The 19849-nt window shown below is 34.5% G+C and overlaps 4 protein-coding genes across 8 annotated transcripts; 2 read left to right on the forward strand and 2 right to left on the reverse strand.

The window, feature by feature from the left end:
- Positions 1-495: 495 nt before the first annotated feature.
- On the forward strand, positions 496-4465 carry LOC110730309 (2Fe-2S ferredoxin-like). The gene is made up of 8 exons (XM_021910101.1): positions 496-661; positions 954-1041; positions 2668-2750; positions 3244-3299; positions 3436-3542; positions 3719-3768; positions 3860-3942; positions 4023-4465. Exons 2-8 carry the CDS (start codon positions 984-986, stop codon positions 4135-4137), a joined length of 552 nt encoding a protein of 183 aa, XP_021765793.1. The 5' UTR covers positions 496-661; positions 954-983; the 3' UTR covers positions 4138-4465.
- Positions 4466-5166: 701 nt separating this feature from the next.
- Positions 5167-7696, reverse strand: LOC110730310 (50S ribosomal protein L27-like). Of its 3 annotated transcripts, XM_021910103.1 has the most exons (5): positions 7552-7696; positions 6969-7106; positions 6760-6884; positions 5602-5868; positions 5167-5361 (listed from the first exon to the last, which is right to left on the reverse strand). In XM_021910103.1, exons 2-4 carry the CDS (start codon positions 7048-7050, stop codon positions 5635-5637), a joined length of 441 nt encoding a protein of 146 aa, XP_021765795.1. In that variant the 5' UTR covers positions 7051-7106; positions 7552-7696; the 3' UTR covers positions 5167-5361; positions 5602-5634. The 3 variants fall into 3 exon arrangements, with proteins under 3 accessions (XP_021765795.1, XP_021765794.1, XP_021765796.1); XM_021910102.1 differs by lacking the exon at positions 5167-5361 and having other exon boundaries at positions 5452-5868; XM_021910104.1 differs by lacking the exon at positions 5167-5361 and having other exon boundaries at positions 5452-5868; positions 6969-7100; positions 7552-7684.
- Positions 7697-8668: 972 nt separating this feature from the next.
- Positions 8669-11846, forward strand: LOC110730312 (bax inhibitor 1-like). The gene is made up of 6 exons (XM_021910105.1): positions 8669-8890; positions 9663-9806; positions 9922-10013; positions 10552-10738; positions 11085-11240; positions 11483-11846. The coding sequence occupies exons 1-6, from the start codon at positions 8771-8773 to the stop codon at positions 11531-11533; spliced, it is 750 nt and encodes a 249-aa protein (XP_021765797.1). The 5' UTR covers positions 8669-8770; the 3' UTR covers positions 11534-11846.
- A 596-nt stretch (positions 11847-12442) lies between these two features.
- LOC110730313 (vesicle-associated protein 2-1-like) lies at positions 12443-19191 on the reverse strand. 3 transcript variants are annotated; one of them, XM_021910107.1, is made up of 9 exons: positions 18440-19189; positions 18212-18324; positions 16071-16141; positions 15595-15676; positions 14799-14914; positions 14585-14707; positions 14358-14384; positions 13870-13938; positions 12443-12953 (listed from the first exon to the last, which is right to left on the reverse strand). In XM_021910107.1, the coding sequence occupies exons 2-9, from the start codon at positions 18282-18284 to the stop codon at positions 12816-12818; spliced, it is 699 nt and encodes a 232-aa protein (XP_021765799.1). In that variant the 5' UTR covers positions 18285-18324; positions 18440-19189; the 3' UTR covers positions 12443-12815. The 3 variants fall into 3 exon arrangements, with proteins under 3 accessions (XP_021765799.1, XP_021765798.1, XP_021765800.1); XM_021910106.1 differs by having other exon boundaries at positions 13870-13944; positions 18440-19187; XM_021910108.1 differs by lacking the exon at positions 14358-14384 and having other exon boundaries at positions 13870-13944; positions 18440-19191.
- Between the last annotated feature and the right edge of the window lie 658 nt (positions 19192-19849).

Consider the following 19849-nt stretch of genomic DNA (forward strand, 5'->3'; position numbering starts at 1 on the left):
ATAGATGATAACTGATTGATATAGCTTGTTGTATCAATTGGTTTTGACTAGGTGGATATACCAAGCGACTATAATCAACTGTTTGTGTGAAAGTGTGGGAAATAATCGTTGATTGTTAGTTGTTTTTAGTTGTTTTAACCCTAGTATATTTAGAACCTGTTCTCTTACATTGAAATTCAGTTCAATTCAGCTCCTAATTTTCTTCTCTTATAAAATATTCATTTCAGTTCAGCTCAATTCAGTTCAGTTCAGCTCATCAGTCAATGAGAATAGACCCTTAGTGTATTTAACCGCCAAAAAACCAATTATTCAACATGCTAATTTCAAAAACTCTTATAATGACATTTTTCTAAAAGAGATTTTTGAGTCCTAAAAGCTCTTTTAATACTACTATTAATTAGCTATTTATTCCATACCAAACACCCAAATTAACTTTTTAAATTGGTCAAATATTTAATAGAGCTCAATAAGCTAAAAGCTCTCTCGAAAAAGCTTTTTACCAAACAAAGCCGGATCTCTTTCCTCTTTCACTTATGCCTTTGTAGTTTGTAGCATTCCACGTTTACGCTGCACTCCTCTCTCTCTACCGCTGTAGCGTTCTCTGAATCTTCCATTTGAGCGGCTTCAGAGCTTTCTCTCCTCCATTGAAGCAGCTTCTCAGGTAACATGTTTTGACTTTATTTTTTCTTCTTTAATCGTCGAATAACAATTTCACAATCTAGGGTTTATCGTTAATTTGTCAATTAGGGTTCTTCTAAAGTGTATTATTGAAGACTTTGTTATAATTACTGAAATTATGAAAAAGGGAGCTTTTCTGAAACTGGCCTGGAGCTGCCCATTTAATGTTGCCTGCCAAGTGTTTGATTTTATGCCCAACTTATTGTGAAGAGTTTCTCCAATGTTTGAGAATATGTAAATGCTGGAATCATTTTTGTTTATTTCTTTTGTTTCAGATTGATAGTGTTTAATAATCTTCCAAGATTATGTGGGTTTCTAGAATTTCAAGTTTTGGAGCTCAGGCAATCAAGAAATTGACTCAAGGTTTGGTCTTGAATCCTCAAATTTCCATGCTTTTTCCTAATTTTGAATAGTAATAATCACTATTGGTTAGTGCTTTATAAAATTCGCTCGTTTGGCTGAAAAATAAAATTCGCTTGTTTGGTTGAAGTTTCTGATATTTGGTTGATGCTATTTTTGTGCTTCATTGAAGTGTTAATTTCCTTGTATGCATTTTTTTGGTGCAAAACACTTTTTATATGATACTTGTACATTGTTGAACGCCGTCTACCTTAACCTTAGCAACACCGTCTACCTTAACCTTAGCACTTTGGATTAGAGGAAATGGAGAGAAAGAGATGGAAGGGAAAGGGAGGGGAACATTTTCCTTTGTTTGGATAAGGGGTTGAGGGAAGACAAGGCAGGAATCTATTTTCCATCCCTTAACAAACACAATCCCTCCCAATTTGAAGGGAGAATGGAGCTCTATGGCTCTACCTTCCCCTTCAGTCTTTTGGTAGGATGGTGAATGGGAATATGTTATGGTTCTAGATACTCAGAGTCAGTCAGAGATTTAGAAGTATTCTTGTATGCCAATAGTTTTTCCTCGAAGGTGAAAATTGGGGTTATCAAGTGTTAGCCTTGGATTGGAATTCTGCTTTAACAGTTTGGAGATTAGTAAACATTAAGAGTATTAATACTAAGTTGTTACTGTTACAGAACGTCTAGATTGATTGGGATGTTTCGGCACTAGCACTGGTGTTTGTGCGTAGAGGAAGGGAAGGAAAGAGAGGGAATGGATGGGAGGGAGAACTGTGCTTGTCTTTTCTCTCCAAATTCCAAATCCAGAATGATTTTGTTTTATTATAAGGGAAACAGAGTTGGAGTCTTCCATTTACCTTCCTATCTCCCCCCATTCTATATGCAAATGAAAATGGATCCTTTATAGTCCTCCCCACCTCTTTCTGTTCAAATCTTGTCATCTAGATACTGAAATATATTGTCAAGAGCTGGAGAAAATGTAAATAACCTCAGCTATTTGTTTTATGAACTGAGAAGGGCATTTCAATCCAGGATTTTTCTACCCATTCTACTTATATTTGGCTATCAGGCTCAAAATTAACAATAAAAATGCATCTTCGATTTGATGGAATCAGCAGAAGTGTCAGTAAGATTTGAGAAACAAATGTTGGATAGACAAAGTTAAACAAAGATTAGATGCCTGTAGCCTATAAGTCCGGGTGGCATTGAGAAGATTTCTTTAGTAACTCTTCATTGCTGCCTACTTTCTGTGCTTAATTCCCCCCCCCCCCCCCCCACACACACACGGTAAGTCAAAAAGGAAAGATTATGTACATAAAAACTTTGGTGTGCTTCACTAATGAAATCACTTTATCTTTCATTATTTATGTTTAAAAGTGGAAAGTCAAAGTTTTCTGTAATAATGCCGAATATTAGTTGTCTTCCTAGAGCAAGGGAAAGAAAAAAAATGAAAAACTACAATAGAAGGCCTGGTGAGTTGAAGTTCAAAGTATTAAAAATATCATGGGAATCCTAAAACACATTTGTGTTCTTGACTAGTTATGCTTGTGGATGAAAGTACCTTCCGTGTGCTCTACACTTAAATGAGTTTCTGCAATTATCTTGTTTTGACATGAACTTTTTTGCTAGGGCAATTATCACATATACAAAGAACACCATATCTATATGCATCTTCAAGCAGGATGGAGACTTTGCTTCAGCTCCCCCCACAGGTATCTGTTATCGATATTTTGAAAACTTGTAAAATAAATAATAGTACAGGCTTGTTTGTTATATTTGTCCAATTTTCAATGTTATCTGATCGCCAATGCTATAACAAGCTCCTCTTTCCTTGAATCTTTAGTCCTTATAAGGCCGAGATTTTTATGGTTTAAGGTTCGTTGGTTATCATGTGAAAGATTCTCTTGGTAGTTAAGTTTAATTTAAGGTTTTGGTTTTTGGCTTTTGGTTCACTACAACAAGGTCAGCTTCATATACCTATGGCTGCTAGCAAGTAGCAAACTGGCTACTACTTGTTGCTTTGCTGTATGTGTGTTCTGTCTGGGCCTCTCGCTCTATGCAAGAGATACTAAGTTGTCTGATTTGTTAAAATGAACAGATAAGAAGATTATATTATACTGCTATATGTGTAATTTGAGAATTACAAGGACTGTATTGTTCCTACTTTTATATTTACTCATATGCATGTGTTGGATTTTTGTTCAGACTCATCGATATTTTTGTACCACTGATTCCAGCAAAGATGGAAATGAGGAGCAACAGTGAGCATTCTTCCCTTTTTTACCCCCACTTTTAACTGCCATCAGAACAATTTCCCTTGCTTTTCCTTCACATTTCTGATTCTATCATTTTAATTACCTTTCTCTCTTGTTGATTCTATTTACTCTCATCCTGCAGAATAAATGTAACATTTGTTGAAACGGATGGTTCGGAGAAACAGGTTAAGGTTCCGATTGGCACAAGCATGCTAGAAGCTGCTCACTCGAATGACGTTGAGCTGGAAGGTAGGCATTCCGCTTGTCTTGTTACACTCCGTTCTTGAATTTGAATTTCTTTGTCGTAGACAAGGCTCAGCATCATGAAACTCTACAGTGCCTTGATATTTTCTTTGTTTGTCTTCCATGGCTGCTCAGAACCAAGTGTGCATTCCGCTGACATTTCTCTCATTTTGTATCTGTAGGAGCATGCGAGGGGTCCTGTGCATGTTCCACATGTCACGTTATAGTAATGGTAAGGAAGTCCCTCTCTCTCCTTTTGCTTAAATATTTGTTACCACATTGCCCCCCAATGGCTTCAATGTTTAACTTATTTTGTTTATCAGAATGTGGACTACTACAACAAACTGCCAGACCCATCTGATGAAGAAAATGACATGTTGGATCTTGCCTTTGGGCTTACAGAAACGTAAGTATATCTTCTATACTTTATTCAATTACTCTTAAGTTGTCTCTCCTGGTTCTAGACCTCAATGATTGCTTATTTAGGTCTCGCCTTGGTTGCCAAATTGAAGCAAAGCCTGAACTAGATGGAATTCGCTTGGCTCTGCCTGTGGCCACCAGAAATTTTGCAGTTGATGGATATAAACCAAAACCACATTAGATTGTTTTATGACCCCGATAAAGAGGTACAAAAGCATAGTGCAGCTTTAGTTGGACATTACCAATGAGTAGAATAGAGTTACATCAGGCATATGTCGTGTCTGATAATTTATTTCTTGCTAAACCGACAAGTGGTTATTCATTGGAAGTGTAATAGAGTGAATGCCCCATTGTATTTTGTAACATGAGGCTTGGTAGCATACAGCTATAGAGCTATACCAATTTTGCTGAATAATGGCTACTGGAGAAAGTACCATAAAGAATCGTTGAGTTTCTGCATGTACAAACTTAAGATATCACTCAATGGAAATTTTTTTCAGAAGGATGTACTACATTGCTCTTGTAGTGTTTTGCATGTTCACTATCTGTATTATTCTTTTCTTTTGTCGTAGTCGTATTATTGTGCAACAAAAGTCGTGTATGGGGAATAGAGACTGATAAACAGATAACTTGATCACTTCCACACTTCCCGTTCAAAGTCCTTCAAAGAAATAACTACAACTCTACAAGCAGTGAAGCTTTATCACCATCACAGGAAACAGGAAACGATTACAAAATATTTAAGTATTAAGAAGGTGCATTTAGCTTGTAGATTTGGTTATGCCTATACAATGAAATTTGGGCTAATTTTATTATACTCTTTATTTCAAATAAATTAATATCTCTATTAAAAAAAGAAAAAAAAATGTATATATATTGACTCACTATATACGAAGTACAATTGAACAGAGGTGGTAAAATTTTGAAGTATAATAAAGATCGTATCCAATAATATTTAATTACAATACCCCTAATACTGACGAAGGAGATTAACAGAGTTTCTCCTACTAAACAGATAACGGAGTTTGTTAGTTTGGTTACTAGGAGATCTGAATCCATCAAGTAATTTTTTGCCTAGGATAACACGATATTTCTACTGTCTATAACCATCAAGCTTTCTATAGTTATAAATCTTATAATAGTAAGATGATTAACTAAATACTTCGTACATTCACAGTAAAGCAATCAATGAATTTTGATCATAATAACATACTATTAGTATTCCGTAATAAACATGGTATGGATTAATCACACTAACTCAATTTCGATCTCTGGGATTTTTGTTCAAGATTTGTCAAAACCAAATTTGTCTAAGAATTTCACATTGATGCCAATAAATTAAAGTATGATTTCTTCAATTGATTCCAGTTGACATGAGAAAGTTTGTCACTCCCGTTCTGTGTTCCTGTGATTGTAGAATTGAGGATCAATCATGTATCTAGCACACATTGAAGTCGAATAGAATCAATTCGAAGTATGTATGGCGAGCAAAATATGCAAGGGAGGACCAAAATGACTCTTTAAGATCAGAGCTCAAATCAGAATTCAGATTTGAGTTAGCATCCACACATACAAATAAACTGAGAAAGATTGATGTGGAGCAATGCTAAAATACTCATAACAAAATTTGACAGAGTTTACACACCATCTTCAATGTTGAACTCAGCATTCTAAGGCTTTAAACTGCAGTCTCCAATTGAGGACTCTGAATGTCTCCATAAACAGGATGAAGCACGTGTCCATCCTTGGGCTCAATGTGCACCCACTTGCGACCACTCAGCTTATGTGTCTCGAACTTAATATTTCCTTCCTTCAGGGCATATAGGGTGTGATCCTTGCCAATGCCAACATAATTTCCAGGATGGAAACGGGTTCCTCTCTGCCGAACAATGATGTTACCAGGTATAACTCTCTGCAGGAAACCGCCAAAATTCAGTTAATACAATTTCTAACAGCTTTGAGGTGAACCAACTTTCTTCAACTTCCTATTTGATAATCTATTTACTATCAGTACCAAAATTTGTTTATTTTGCATGAAAGGCAATAATACCCTTGGTTTTGTTCCAAAACCTCCACTTATTTATCATTTTGCATCAAATTGAAAGGTATCAATACAATAACACTTCCTTCTACAATGAGTATGGAGGCTCTGAAGCAACCCAGCCTGAGAAAAGGGGGGGGGGGGGGGGGGGAATGGCTGTTCAAAAGCATCTTCTGGCAACAAAACTACGCTAAACAGAACATATGCTATTAGTGTTTCTGATATGTGACAAACCTTCTTATTGAATAGAGCATGTTACAAGAACAAAGTTCTAAAAACACAATCTTTGGAGCAACAAATATACTAGCACAAAAAGTTGCCGAGTTTGAAATATGTCATTGCACACATCAAACAAAGAAAGTCTATGAAACACCAGAAAAATCATTATCTAGCATAAACCTTGGTCAAATAAAATTTGAAGATCAAAACAAGCTGTATAAACACGAACTTGCTAAATGTTGAACTGAAATTGTGTATATTGAAGCAATTTAAATTATAGCAAGGCACGTTTTAGAGGGATGTTAGCACAACAAGGGAACAACAAAAGATGTCAATTGTCAAATACATGTTTGCCCTAACAAGATTATTGATAGTACATTTGTACCTAGTTTCTAACTTTCTACAATAAAACCATTGCAAACTTTTTCCAGACAGTAAAATTTGATGAAAACAGGAATACTTGAAGCATACACATCAATTCCAATTAATTCTAATTATACAATTAGAAAACATTTTTCCCTAAAATGACAAGATGTGTTATACCTCGCCTCCAAATTTCTTCACTCCAAGGTTTTTAGGCTTGGAATCTCTTCCATTTTTGGATGATCCAGCCGTCTTCTTAGTAGCCCACCTCCTAAACACTAAAGCCAAGCCTGTTCCAGATGCATCTACATTCGAAAACACCAAATTCAAACAAAACATAGAAAACGAAAATGGCGACTCATTACTTGACTACACTGAAAGGGCCATACCAGCTGCACCTGCATAAGCAGGAACATTTGTGACCAATTCTCTGAGACTAACTCTTTTGCAAAATGATGCAGCGAAATTCATCGTATTTCAATCGATTAACACCGATTACACGAAACCAATCACTAAATTTCCTGCAGCTAGACATTGAAACAGCTCAATTACTACAGATTGCAGTATCAATTTCATAGTTCCGTTCTACAATAAAAAAGGGTTCAGCAACACATTAGCAACCAAATTTGATTCAATCATCCAATAAGGCTCGAAAAATCACATAATTTTAGGGATATTTGATTCATTTTTCGATTAAGCTCATTATTATAATTTTAGGGATATTTGATTCAATTATCAATTAAGCTCATTATTGTAATTTTAGGGATATTTGATTCAAGTACCAATTAAGCTCACAATTTTCTTTTCTAACAACATAATCGCTGGTTATGATGTTTTTAAATTCTTAGTAATTAGAACCAAAAGTTGAGATTTTCGAACCCTAAACCATTAAACTAAATTAAATGAAATTAGATGAAAGATAAACGCTAGATTGTTAAATTGATATGATGATTACAAAAAGAAACAACTTACCTTAGCAGCTGCTTCAATGGGGTATACAAGTAATGGAGAATGTCAAGTGCGCTTCAACGGAGAACGAACAGAGAAAGAGAGGTTATTGGCAATTAGAGCAAATCAATGGGTTGGAGCCCATTAGGCCATTACAAGCCCTGATCCGCCCCAATTATAAATGGGTCAGATGACTCAGATCCGTCCAACTAATTCATGGGGCGGGTCTTAATATTTTTTACTTTTCAATGCGTTTTAACGGGCGTTTGGTTCGCAGAGTGGTATGAGTTTGAAATCAGGAATGTATTAAGGTGGTATCGGATTGAAACTTGATACTTAATACCATATGTTTGATACCTAGGTGAATGGAATGGAGTTTCCCCAAGGTTTTTAAACCCCATACCTCATGAGTTTGAGGCATGAGTTTAAAATTCATACTTTTAACAACCAAACATATGATATGTGTTTTAGTCATTCTAAACCCATACCTTGTACCTATATTTCGCGAACCAAACACCCCCTAAGTTTGGTTGGATTACTTTTTCAGGATTTACCTTGTTGGTCAAAGGTGACTTAGTTGGGGATTACTCGGTAAAGATTTAATTGGTCAAGAATTATTCGATTGGTCAGAGATTACCCAGCCAGAGATTACTTAGTCGGTTAGGAGTTATTCGGTCGATAATTTGACATCGGTAAATAAGTAACCTAAGGTACTCCGTGGTATTTTCTTTTCCAGAAAAAATACGTTATCATACTGATATGTATTACGGAGTATCCAATATATTGATGCTGCTGCTGACTTGTCCAACTCTCATAGGTTCCACCATGTCACTAGAAAACCTTATCAAATAAAATGAAACAAAACCAAGTAATTACTTCATTGCAAAGTCTTTTATTAAAAGAATAAGTAAAACGCAAATTAAGTGGACTTCTATAAAATTCGAGGTCATTCTAGAATTTAAAAATTGATCTTAAATTCTTAACTACTCGTTTCTTCCAAGAATACCCTCCAAACCCAACAAATTTCCTGGAACCCAGAAAGATCATCTCAAGGGTAAAATCGTCCAAAAACACCCAGAAATTTCCAGGAAACGCCAAATACCCCTCCCCCAAACAACCCTATAAATATCCATTTCCCCTCTTTACGAAACAATATTATCTTCGGTTTTTTAACAAAAAATAAAAAAAGCAATATTAATTGTTCTGCGAAAGAAATTCAAAGCGAAGAGAGAGAAAGAAAGTAATGGATTCATTCTTCCAATCCCAATCGCAATCGCAACCTGGTTATGGAAGTTCTTGGAATTTCGATGCTTTCAAGAATCTTCATGAGATTTCTCCCACTGTTCAATCTCATCTCAGACAGGTTTTCTACCTTAATTTTTTTTTTTTAAATTATTTTTTTCCTGTGATTTTTGCTGTTTGATGGAAAGATTGAATTAATTTGGAAATAAGTTAGCGTTTTGGTGTGAATTTTTTTGGTGTTTGATTAGGTTTTTTGGTTTTTGAGGTTAATTGGATAAAGTTTTGTGATCTTTATGTTGAAATTTAGGGTTTAGGGTTAGGGATTGGAAATTTTCCGATTAATTTGCATATTTTTGTGTATAATATAATGATTATGTGATGATGATGATTAAACTAGCTTTGAATGATACCTTCCTTGACTGCAACCGTTTGATTTGATTGTTTTGAATTATTTTGGAATTTTAATTAAAAGCCTTAATTACCATATTTACTGCATTTTTGGTGAAATTCTGTTAAATTTCTTATTCATATCTCACCTAATTTAACCTTCCTGTAAATTATGATAGTTGTATGTTTCCAAAAAAAAAAAAAAAAAAATAAAATATTATGATAGTTGTATGAAAAAAACATCATACTGTGCATAGTGAACTAAGTAAATATTACCAATTTTGAAAATAGATTTGGTTTATGCAAGGTAATCTGTAGCTTAAATGCCAATGGAAGTATTATGTCGATGTTAGCTTGATTCTCATTAAGCTATGCAATGAGTCTTGTAGCATGGATGCCAACTAGCTTAATTAATTGAAGTCAAGGAAATTTCCGATTAGCTTAATTGATTCCCGTTGTACGTTAGTGAAATTGTCGCTCCTAAATTGGCTGCGCTTTGGTTTCAGGTATACTTGACATTATGCTGTGCTTTGGTTGCATCGGCAGTTGGGTCGTACCTGCATATCTTGTGGAATATTGGTGGTCTTTTGACTACTCTTGCTTGTTTGGGCTGCATGGCTTGGTTACATGCCACTCACCCATATGAGGAGGTAATGTATATGCTTGATCTTCTCGTGTGTTCGCTTTGTTCTTGCTAGCATAGGTCTTGTAACTTTGACATTTCCAAGGGTGTTATAACTAACTGTTCATTCATTTGGCATGCAGAAAAAAAGAGTTGGCCTGTTAATGACCGCAGCCGCGTTTGAAGGAGCATCTATTGGTCCTCTAGTTGACTTGGCTATCCAGGTTGATCCAAGGTATGAATATATGATGCTTGAATTGCTTGATGGATTTCTTGAGTTTTACTGATCCTGTTTGTTGTGATTTATTATATGAGCTGTTTGATTTAGTTGTGCGCGAGATAGTTGCATTATATTCATATTCCTTACTCTTTTGTATGTGATTCTAATTATATCTTAAGCTATATACTTTGGGTTGCCTAATTGTTGTGGAATTGTCTAAATAAGTTATAGGCCATCTTGTTCTCAGTGCCAATACAATTGTTATATGGTATCTGTGTGGCATTAATACTTACGGCATTACACATTGTTGCTTTACAACATGACATTTATTTGCTCAGAAGTCATCTTGTTTGAAAGGCTAGTCAGATTTTTACTTGGTGTGGTGGGGTTGGAGGTTCTTATGCTTCTTTTGTTGGTTGCTTTTATGCATTTATTATGTGTGTCAGGTTCCTATTAAGTTAGTGTTGTTCGTTCTCAAATACGAGATTATTTAGTAGAATAGTCTTTGCAGCCTTTTCCATTTACTGATACTTCTGTATGGTTGACAACGCAGTCTTCTGGTTTCTGCATTTGTGGGTTGTGCGATAGCTTTTGGCTGCTTTTCTGCAGCTGCCATGTTCGCAAAGCGTAGGGAGTTTCTCTATTTGGGGGCTTTGCTTTCATCTGGTGTCTCCATCCTCTTCTGGCTACACTTTGCTTCCTCTCTTTTTGGAGGCTATGCAGCTATTTTCAAGTTTGAGGTATGATATCAACTGGATTTCTATATATATAATAAATACTGGTCACATGCTTACTGCTGACTGGAAAGATTGGCTGTGCGTAAATTAGCTTATGGAAGTCTGACTTTAGGCTGGATATGTTAATGAGTTCTCTTATAATTTAACTTAAATTATTTGGAGTTTTTTTCTTTTGTGTGTGTGTGTGTGTGTGTGTGTGTGTGGAAATTAACGTCTCCGGAAGTAATTTCTAGTGGCATATCAGTTGTTATGAAGTTGGAAGGAGGGGTTTATGTGGGCAGTGCTTTGGTGTTTTTTTTCCCTGTTAAAAGCTTTGTACTGATAGATTTTCTTCTTTGTGATGTTGCAGTTGTACTTTGGCCTTTTGGTCTTTGTGGGATACATTGTTTTTGACACCCAACAGATCATTGAGAAAGCTCACTTTGGTGACCTGGACTACGTGAAACACGCCTTGACTCTCTTCACCGACTTCATCGCTGTGTTTGTCAGGATCTTAATCATTATGGTATGTTACCATCTCTGCTTTATTGTCAAAATTATCTAGCTTACATCTTCCACCCCCATCTACACAGAAAATATGAGTTAAGGAAAATGCAATAAGGGAGATTTAAAAACTCGTATTGTCCTAGTTATTTGGAGTGTGATTGCTGATTATAAGTTGCTAGTTATTCTATTAAGTTGTCTTTATTCATTGTTTCCTAAATTTTAATGTTTGGATGGAGCTAACGGTGAATTGTTTTGTTGCAGCTGAAGAACTCAATGGAAAAGAATGAGAAGAAGAAGAAGAGAAGGGATTAAGCTCATATGCTTTATTGCCACTGTCTATCATGTGGAGTCAGCGCGTTTTTGTTAAGCCTCAAATTTCTGAACTCAGCATTATAGATGTAATAGTTTGAATACAGTCCTGAGTCAGATAGCCAGATTGAAACACTTAACATGTAGATATTTGGACAAACTAGAGCTTTGTGTCTTAACAAGTTAACATACTTATAATGATGTTTGATCTTGGATTTCTTAGTATTGGTAAATGGTAATGACAGTCATGCATCTTATGTGCAGTTACACATTTCAGATATATCTCTAATCAATGAAATTTTTAACTGTGTATACACTTGAAATTGCGTCTGTACTATGTTTATATTTTTATCAAAGCAGTAATGTACTATGATGATTGCAAGAAGAAGTATTGCTAATGATGGATAAGAATCTTGCTGCGTGAGCAAGGAGGATCTTAGCTTCAGCTCTAAAGCAATTACTCGAATGCCGTAACAAAGTTCCGGCTCGAAAATAATTATTCGTAATATATGACTATATGAGCTTTTCATGGTTAAGTTTCAAGGTTTAGATCATACGGAGTACCTCATTGCTTTTGCTGTTTTATACTTAGCACATGATTTAGTCACTTAAGAGATGATGTAAGCTCAAAGAAGTCTGCCGTAACAATCATTATACTATAGTTCTGTAGTTTGGTTTCAAATTGCATATTTGAGATTAATTTTGATAATTGATATCTATCACGTTTGAGAATAACCATGAATACATGACATTTATATCCTGTCTGAAGTTCTCAGTTGGTGAATCGAAATGGACGAAATCGTACAAGTACTAGTTAGAAACCTTCTGTATAGGGTCATTATGTCAAAAATTATTCCTATACCTTAAAAAAGAGCACAATGTTGCAATTTTTAATTCAAGTAGACACTATAATGACAGAAAATTACTTGCCTGATAATAATTCAACTCGACACAAAAAACACTCCCAGGATTTCATTTCAATTGAACTCCAGGTCTGCTGATTTGCTTTGTCAACATGCTAGAGTGACAAAAATAGACAAGAAAACTAAGCTACTATGTTTTTCACTGCAATCATTAGATCCTTAAACCACAAGTAAATCCTATTTGACATATCAAGGGCAAGGATACACAGGAGATGAATAGATGACGGAATCGAGCGCAATGAACAAATTTCGATGATCAATATACAGAAAGCAAGGACCACCCTGAGAGAAGATGGGGAAACTTAGGTAAACCATGGCTAATGATACAGAGAAGAATCTGTTTCCTGCACTGATGAAGACAACTATGCTGTAGCAGGTGGAGACAGAGAGAGTTTTAACAGGATGCCGAGCATAATCCCTATTATTGCCACAAAAAGAGAGAATTTGCATGAGAAGCCAGAGTTACTTTTGCGCTGTCTGCTGCGTCTTCTCCATATTTCCTGAATCAGCCCAAAAAAAAGCAATATAAGTGAATAAGTGATTGCTTTAATTTCAACCAGCTAGGTGTTCCAATACTCATTAATGATTAGAATAACAAGTGTGCAGATAAACTATTAAGATCCCAATTAAATTTAAGGAAAGGAGTAAACTATCAAGGTTTGCAACCTAACTTTCAGTGCTAAACATACATTTTCCTGATTTATACATCAAATAATTATCAATGGTGTGAGAAGTTGAACATTTTAATGATTTTTATCTTGTTCATGCATTATTAATTATTAATTACTGAACAGTGAACACAAAGGGTCATGACCATTCCTGCATTCCAAAAAGAGCTTTGTCAACCCTAAATCATGCACTATAAAGGCATTGGCATATAACCCAAATCATTTTTGAAAGCATAATGTCATACTACAGCTTAAAGTAACATGATGATAAATCAGGTCAATGAGGATTGCTCATCATTCATATATATATAAAAAAAAAATATAAAAAAAAAAAAAAATCAACACCAAAGATAGACCCCTGCATCCCCCCCCCCCCTCAAAAACCCCAACACACACACAACAACAACCCCAATAAGTGAGTTCAGAATCTATGGAGCCTTACTTCATACTAGTCTATTAGTAGAAAGGGGAAACGATGTCTGATGCAGATTGATTGCAAACCTGGCGGTTAAGCAACAAATCAGGGTATCGTACTCTGCAAATTTAAGTTTAACTGGCTCAAATAAATAGTTCCACACCTCTATCCCAAAAGTGGGGAGATGGAAACAGAAGAAACATATTAACATAGCCTCAACAATGCCTATTTTCTTCCCATTTTTTCACTTGAGATGGAAGTAATAGCATATACCAAGAAAAAGAAGTGACAAATTTAAAACATCCAGCAAATCAACGCTAGTCGTATGCTTACCAGTTCCTGTTGGAGTTGCTGCGTTTGTCGAACGGCTGCATCTCTTTCTTCTTTTATGCGCTGCAAAGTCTGTTTCTACCCAAGTGGGAATAAAAAGGTAAGCAAAAGGGGACAAAAAAAGTGAGGCTAAGGAGGAGTTAAGTTTGTTCTAATGCGTTACTAATACCCTAGTTCATTCATTATGGTGGTACATAAAGAAAGCCAAATCAGGGTAGTTATCTGAGATTATGTGTCCAAGAAATCACCCTCCCACAAAAAAAATGCAGTAACCTACCCATTTAACCCACATTGTAAAAAAAAAAAAAACTGTCTATTTTTGGAAGCATTACATTCATGTGATTTGGTTGCTTCTGTGGCAAAAAAAAAAAAAAAAAAAAAAAAAAAAAAAAAACAATAGTAGTGAAAACTTGCAAGTTCAAAACAATGAATCCTTCATTATGGCAACCCTATATAACAGAACAGTAAGAAGCTTTAAGATGGTAACTCACATCTTCGACACTTTGATTTCCCTGAGCCTGAGATGTAGAAAGAAGAAAGATATTACATTAAAGAAATGCTTCTGGATCTAAAATTTAAGAAGGAACGCTTAAATGTAACTACGCAGTTGAGAGCTAGAGACACATGTAGAGCAACATCAACTCCACCACTTGAAAGGGAATCATAAAGGAACACAGATATAACAGTGCAATCTAACGGCTAAGAAGTAAGAACTCACATTTAAGCCTCTTCCAGGCTTACTAGCTGAGTCGTCTTCAGCATTACCCTGAGTTGAATTTGGAGAGACGTATACAACCCTGAGTTTGCATTCCTCAATTGTCCTTCCGCTATCCTTGTTAAACTATATCAATATTTTAGATGAATCAGCCATGATATGTTTCAACCTCTTATGTTAGATAAATGGCAAGTAATGTCCAATTAAGTGTGCTTACAGTATCTTGTGGAAGATCATCCACATCACTATTTGGAGACACTATTGTGCTCTGAAGTAGAAACTTATCCTTGCATTGCATATCTGGAGGATATTCCTGCTGAGCCTGGAGAGTGACTGCAATTCCATTATTATCCAAAAATCAATATAAATTCTAAATTCCAGGTAAGAACAATATCAAAAAATAGAAAGCAATAACGTTAACCAAATCAAAGCCACAAATCAATATGTTCATGAACCTCTGGCAACGAAATTTTCTTGCAGCAAGTGCCTTCTAAGGATAACTAAGAGTTCGATATTAATTATCAAAAAAATCCTATCCCAAGCTCATAACCCACTCAGACACTTCTTAACATTTGTTTGAAGCTCTTTTATTTAAACCGAACCTAATATGTGTACAATCTGTGCTGCGAAAGACATGAAAGGATTAAGAGCATAAGAAGACATTGTATCTTCATAAAGTTAAAAGCTATGCAAAGAAATCAAATGGAGAAAAGGCTATCATCCATCATTAAACAAATTTCAAGGGCCCCATGCCATAGTCTGAGTACTGAACAACTGATGAACAATTCCATCATAGTCAATAATTTATTTTTTTTTGAGAAAAATCATAGTCAATATTTAAAAAAACAAAAAAAAAAAACAAAAAAACTATTGGCAGTGAAACTGTAACTTGCTAAGTGAAGTTTTGCTGACTATTGCAAGCAAGAAATTGATATTTACAACAGGAATATAACTTTTGACCTGGAATTTTGGACTTTCTAATACTAGTCTTAGCAAGTAAAAGTTAAAATTACCTCTTATAACACATGAATCCCAAGGATGTAAAACACCAGTATTGGGCCGTACGTAGTACCTTTTGGGAGAAGTGGTCTTCACCTGGCAAAAGTGCATCAAGACTCAGATCCTGCATAAGAAAAAACGCGCAGGGGGGGGGGGGGCTATTTTGTCCTGTTTTGTTTAGAGATGATTGAATTTTGAAATCTCATCAGTAAAATTTGACAATTGATATTTAATACCAAGGATTTAAGAAAATATACAGAGTATAATTTATTACTATAATAAAGTTTCAAGATTACAATGATGTAGATAAAGAAAAAAAATTTAAAATAATGTAATAGCAGTTTTCACTTCTGATTTTATAAATACTCATATTTTTAAATAAATCATAAACAAGAAAAAAATTGACATTTAAATAAGAATTAGTTCCCTTCAAAAAAAAAAATAAGAATTAGTTGCAAATAGCTTTGGACAGATGGATTAGTATTTTTACCTTAAAAGCAACATTCTGATCTGTGTTGTTCGTAACTTTCAGGTCACAAAAGCTTTGCCTTTCCAGTTCAACTGAGAGGAAAAAAAAAACCAAGATAGGACTTAGAATTGAAATTTTTAAAGATAACCAAATTAAGCATGTAATTCTTTCCAAACTAAAATATAATAAAAAGGTGCATTTGCTAAATTTCATTTGATTTCACAGAAGCATGAGTCAGTTGTTTGCAAAACACTACTACACCACTCTGCTTACAGCTTATATTTTGCTACTTATAGCTCAAGCACTATTTCATCCCCCTAAAATAGAGAGAGTGAGAGTTCAACAGCAACAACAATAACAACCAATTTCAGCATGTGCAAAAGGATTGAAAATCATGCTCTCAAAGACAAGGTTCAGGTTGTGGTCTATATTATTATCAATTTATCATCAAGGCACTTCAACAGAAAAAACAAAGAACTGCTAAACTGGATTGTTCCACAAACTCTTCTTATCCTATTCTCCCTTAACGATGACACAACTGCAGTTCTAATAGCCAACAGCAGCAGAAAGACCCAAAACTCTCTTCCACCAAACGTCCCAAACAAATAGTTTCTGAGATAACAAGCCGCAATCACACAGACAATCATCCCTTTAAATGGAAACCATACAACTTACTATCTTAGAAACCTGGTCCCATTACCTAATATAAGTTGTCTGCTTTAATCTACCCAAAACAAGGTCCGGGCAAAGATCAAAGTAATTGTGATCCATACAAACCTATTGATTTCAACATATGACATATTCTGTAGTCTGTAGACTCTGTATTCTATTTGTTGCAAAAATAAGCGGTTCAGTCTGGTGTTATCCAGGGTCTAACAGAAAAATTCACAGGTAAGGTTAAAATCTAACCAATCCAAAGATTAGCCAACTTCTATGGGTGGGGCATAAGTACATAATGAGAAGTTAATGCTACGTTATACTTCATAGTCCATAACATGGTTCCTTTTTTTTTTTTTTCTTTTTTCTTTTGAACTACATCTCAACATAAACGATACAAAGTCATCCAATAAATTATATACATATACTATTATACTACATATTTGATTATAGTTAATCAGTAGATGCACTTTTCTTAAACAAGAGGCTCTAACCCTATACTGAAACTAAGAAATACTATGTACTCATAATTATGCATTCAGCATTTTAGTTTATTTTCACTGTTCCATATTTAATTTCTATCAAACTTACTATTCAAATCACTACATTTCTTGAATCTAAAAGTTCAAGAGCCTCCTTCAGAAGAGAAGTCCAAAAAGAAACATATAAAAAATAAACAAAGTAGTGCAGTTCAAGTTTCTGAACTACTAGCCCACATAAGGATCTTTTGACTAAGCACTCCATCACAAACTGATTTGTAATAAGTATAATGCAGCATAATTCTTAAACAAATCCCAATCAAATATCAGGTCTGAAATAGCTTCTCAAATGTATATCATATGTCAACTGTCTACATAACCACACAATACTAATAGCAGATGGTCAGAGACCTGATAGACACAAACAAAATATAATACTTGTACCAAATAACTCCCTCAATTTGTCGCCATCTCAACACTTAAAAACTACATTTTCCTACACCTTATTGTACTCGAATTCATACAACGTCGTAAAATTGGTTGCCCTTTTAAACAAACGATGCAAATCTATCAATTATGGATTCCTACAATAAGTAACAACTCCTTAGCATAGTAAAATTGCCTCCACAGTTTCATATCAATCCTATACATGACACTATCCTGTAATCGAACTCATATGCTAAAAACGAAACCTTCTTCGAAGAATATTACGACTTGTATCCACAATCAAGGCCATTCAAGTACTCATCACCTCAAAAACAAGATCCTCATCATTTAATACTCTAGATTAAATAAATTAATCACAGCAGCATATTGCCTATTATGATGAAGTCTTAATTACATTGTTAACTTAATTAATTACTCAACTAATTAATACAATAGCAAAACAAGACAAATCAAGCAACAAAATCATACTCCGTACAAAATAACCACAAAATAAAACAGCAAATTAATAGAAAATTACGCATTCAACAACAAACACAAAAGTAAAATCAAAATCAACGAAAAAAAGAGAAGAAAAATTACATTGAAATTTAAGCTCGTCAGGATGAACAAAGATCAACTGTTTACTGGGAACATTCATGGTTGTAACCACCATTAATTCTTTCAAAACCTATCAACAACACTCCAAAGAAAACCTGTTCAAATTCATCAAAAAAATCGAAAAAAAATTCAAAAAATCGACAAAAATTCTGAACAAATTAGAGAGAAAATAGCGAAAAGATGTAGAAATGAAAGAAAAAAAAAACTAACATATAGATGCGAGTGGAGGAGAAGAAGAAGAAGGTGCGAGAATGGCGGATCGAACTCGCGTCAATGACAAAGAGAGCGAAACAAAACTAATTATAGCTTCCCTCGCTAAAAATTTCAACCTGAATTTTTATTTTTATTTTTAATTTTTTTTGAATTTTTTGAAATGAATTTCAACCAAAAAAAAATTTATTAGGAGTACTACGGTTGAGAGAGAGGAAGAGGAGGAGAGAGAATTCAGGTATTTTTTGCAGAAATTTGGAGGAGAGAGAATGAAGAAGAAGTGACGCGTGGCATTTATATGATGTCAGAGGAGAGAGAAAGAGGGAGATGTTATTGGGTTACGGTTTGTGGGTTGGAGTTTGCTGGCTGGATTTGGGACCCATCTTACTTGGTGGTTACCCGCCTCTTTTCTTTTTTCTTCAGTTTTTTCTACTACCACTCCGTACCAGTTCTCTAAAATCGATTTTGGTCATGGTCAATTGGTCCTGTTTCATCAAATGTGTCATGCCGTATCGTGCCGTTTCTGTATTGGTTTTTTTTTTTTTACGCATTTTATCAACCGTGTTGAAAACCTCTTATACTATTATACTAACCCTTTTTTTTCGTGTTCATTCTATGTCATATTATATGTAAGATAGTAAGAGTGTTATTATGGGAATGACGAGAAGAGAAATATTTAACATTTTGAGAGACTATATTTATTATAAATTCCATAAATTATAGGTTATATTTCTTAAGCAAGTTGATTCGTGTTAAATTCGTGTTAGATTTCACTACAATAACCCGACCTATTTAAATAAACGTGTTGTAAACCTTTAACACTAACTTGATTTTTTTCGTGTCTAATTTGTTTCCTGTTCTTTGAAATGTGTTAGCTTTTGCTAGTTGTAGGTCATGTTATGTTCATGTTAATTTCACTTATTTAAAGGTAAATAAGTTTAGACAATGGGTTGTTATTTTACATGTACTATGTCTTCATTAGTGTTAATGAGGTTTAATATGTAGATAAATATAATGACCCTGTGATGATATTGGTTCTAATGGAAAAATATAGGTGACCTTTAATTTGTATAAAAAGAACAAAAACTTTTGTATACACCCGGTTTACACTAATTTTATTGTACATCGAGCAGTATAAGGGTAACTTTTACCTAATTTTAGGGTAACTTTTTGCTTTTTTTGGGGTAACTTTTAACATAATACAATTTTTATATAAATAGACAATAAGAAAAGTTATATAATGGTAATTTAATTACATTTAATCACAAATAATTGATTTTTAGTCATTTAAAATGCGATTTTTTACTAATAATTTTTATTTGTATTGGATTACTTTTATGCATATTAGGGTAACTTTTATTTATTTTAGGGGTAACTTTTGATCAATCTAGTCTATCTTTATAGTGGATG

This window comes from Chenopodium quinoa, unplaced genomic scaffold (genome assembly GCF_001683475.1).
Source record: "Chenopodium quinoa cultivar QQ74 unplaced genomic scaffold, ASM168347v1, whole genome shotgun sequence".
Classification (NCBI taxonomy): domain Eukaryota; kingdom Viridiplantae; phylum Streptophyta; class Magnoliopsida; order Caryophyllales; family Amaranthaceae; genus Chenopodium; species Chenopodium quinoa.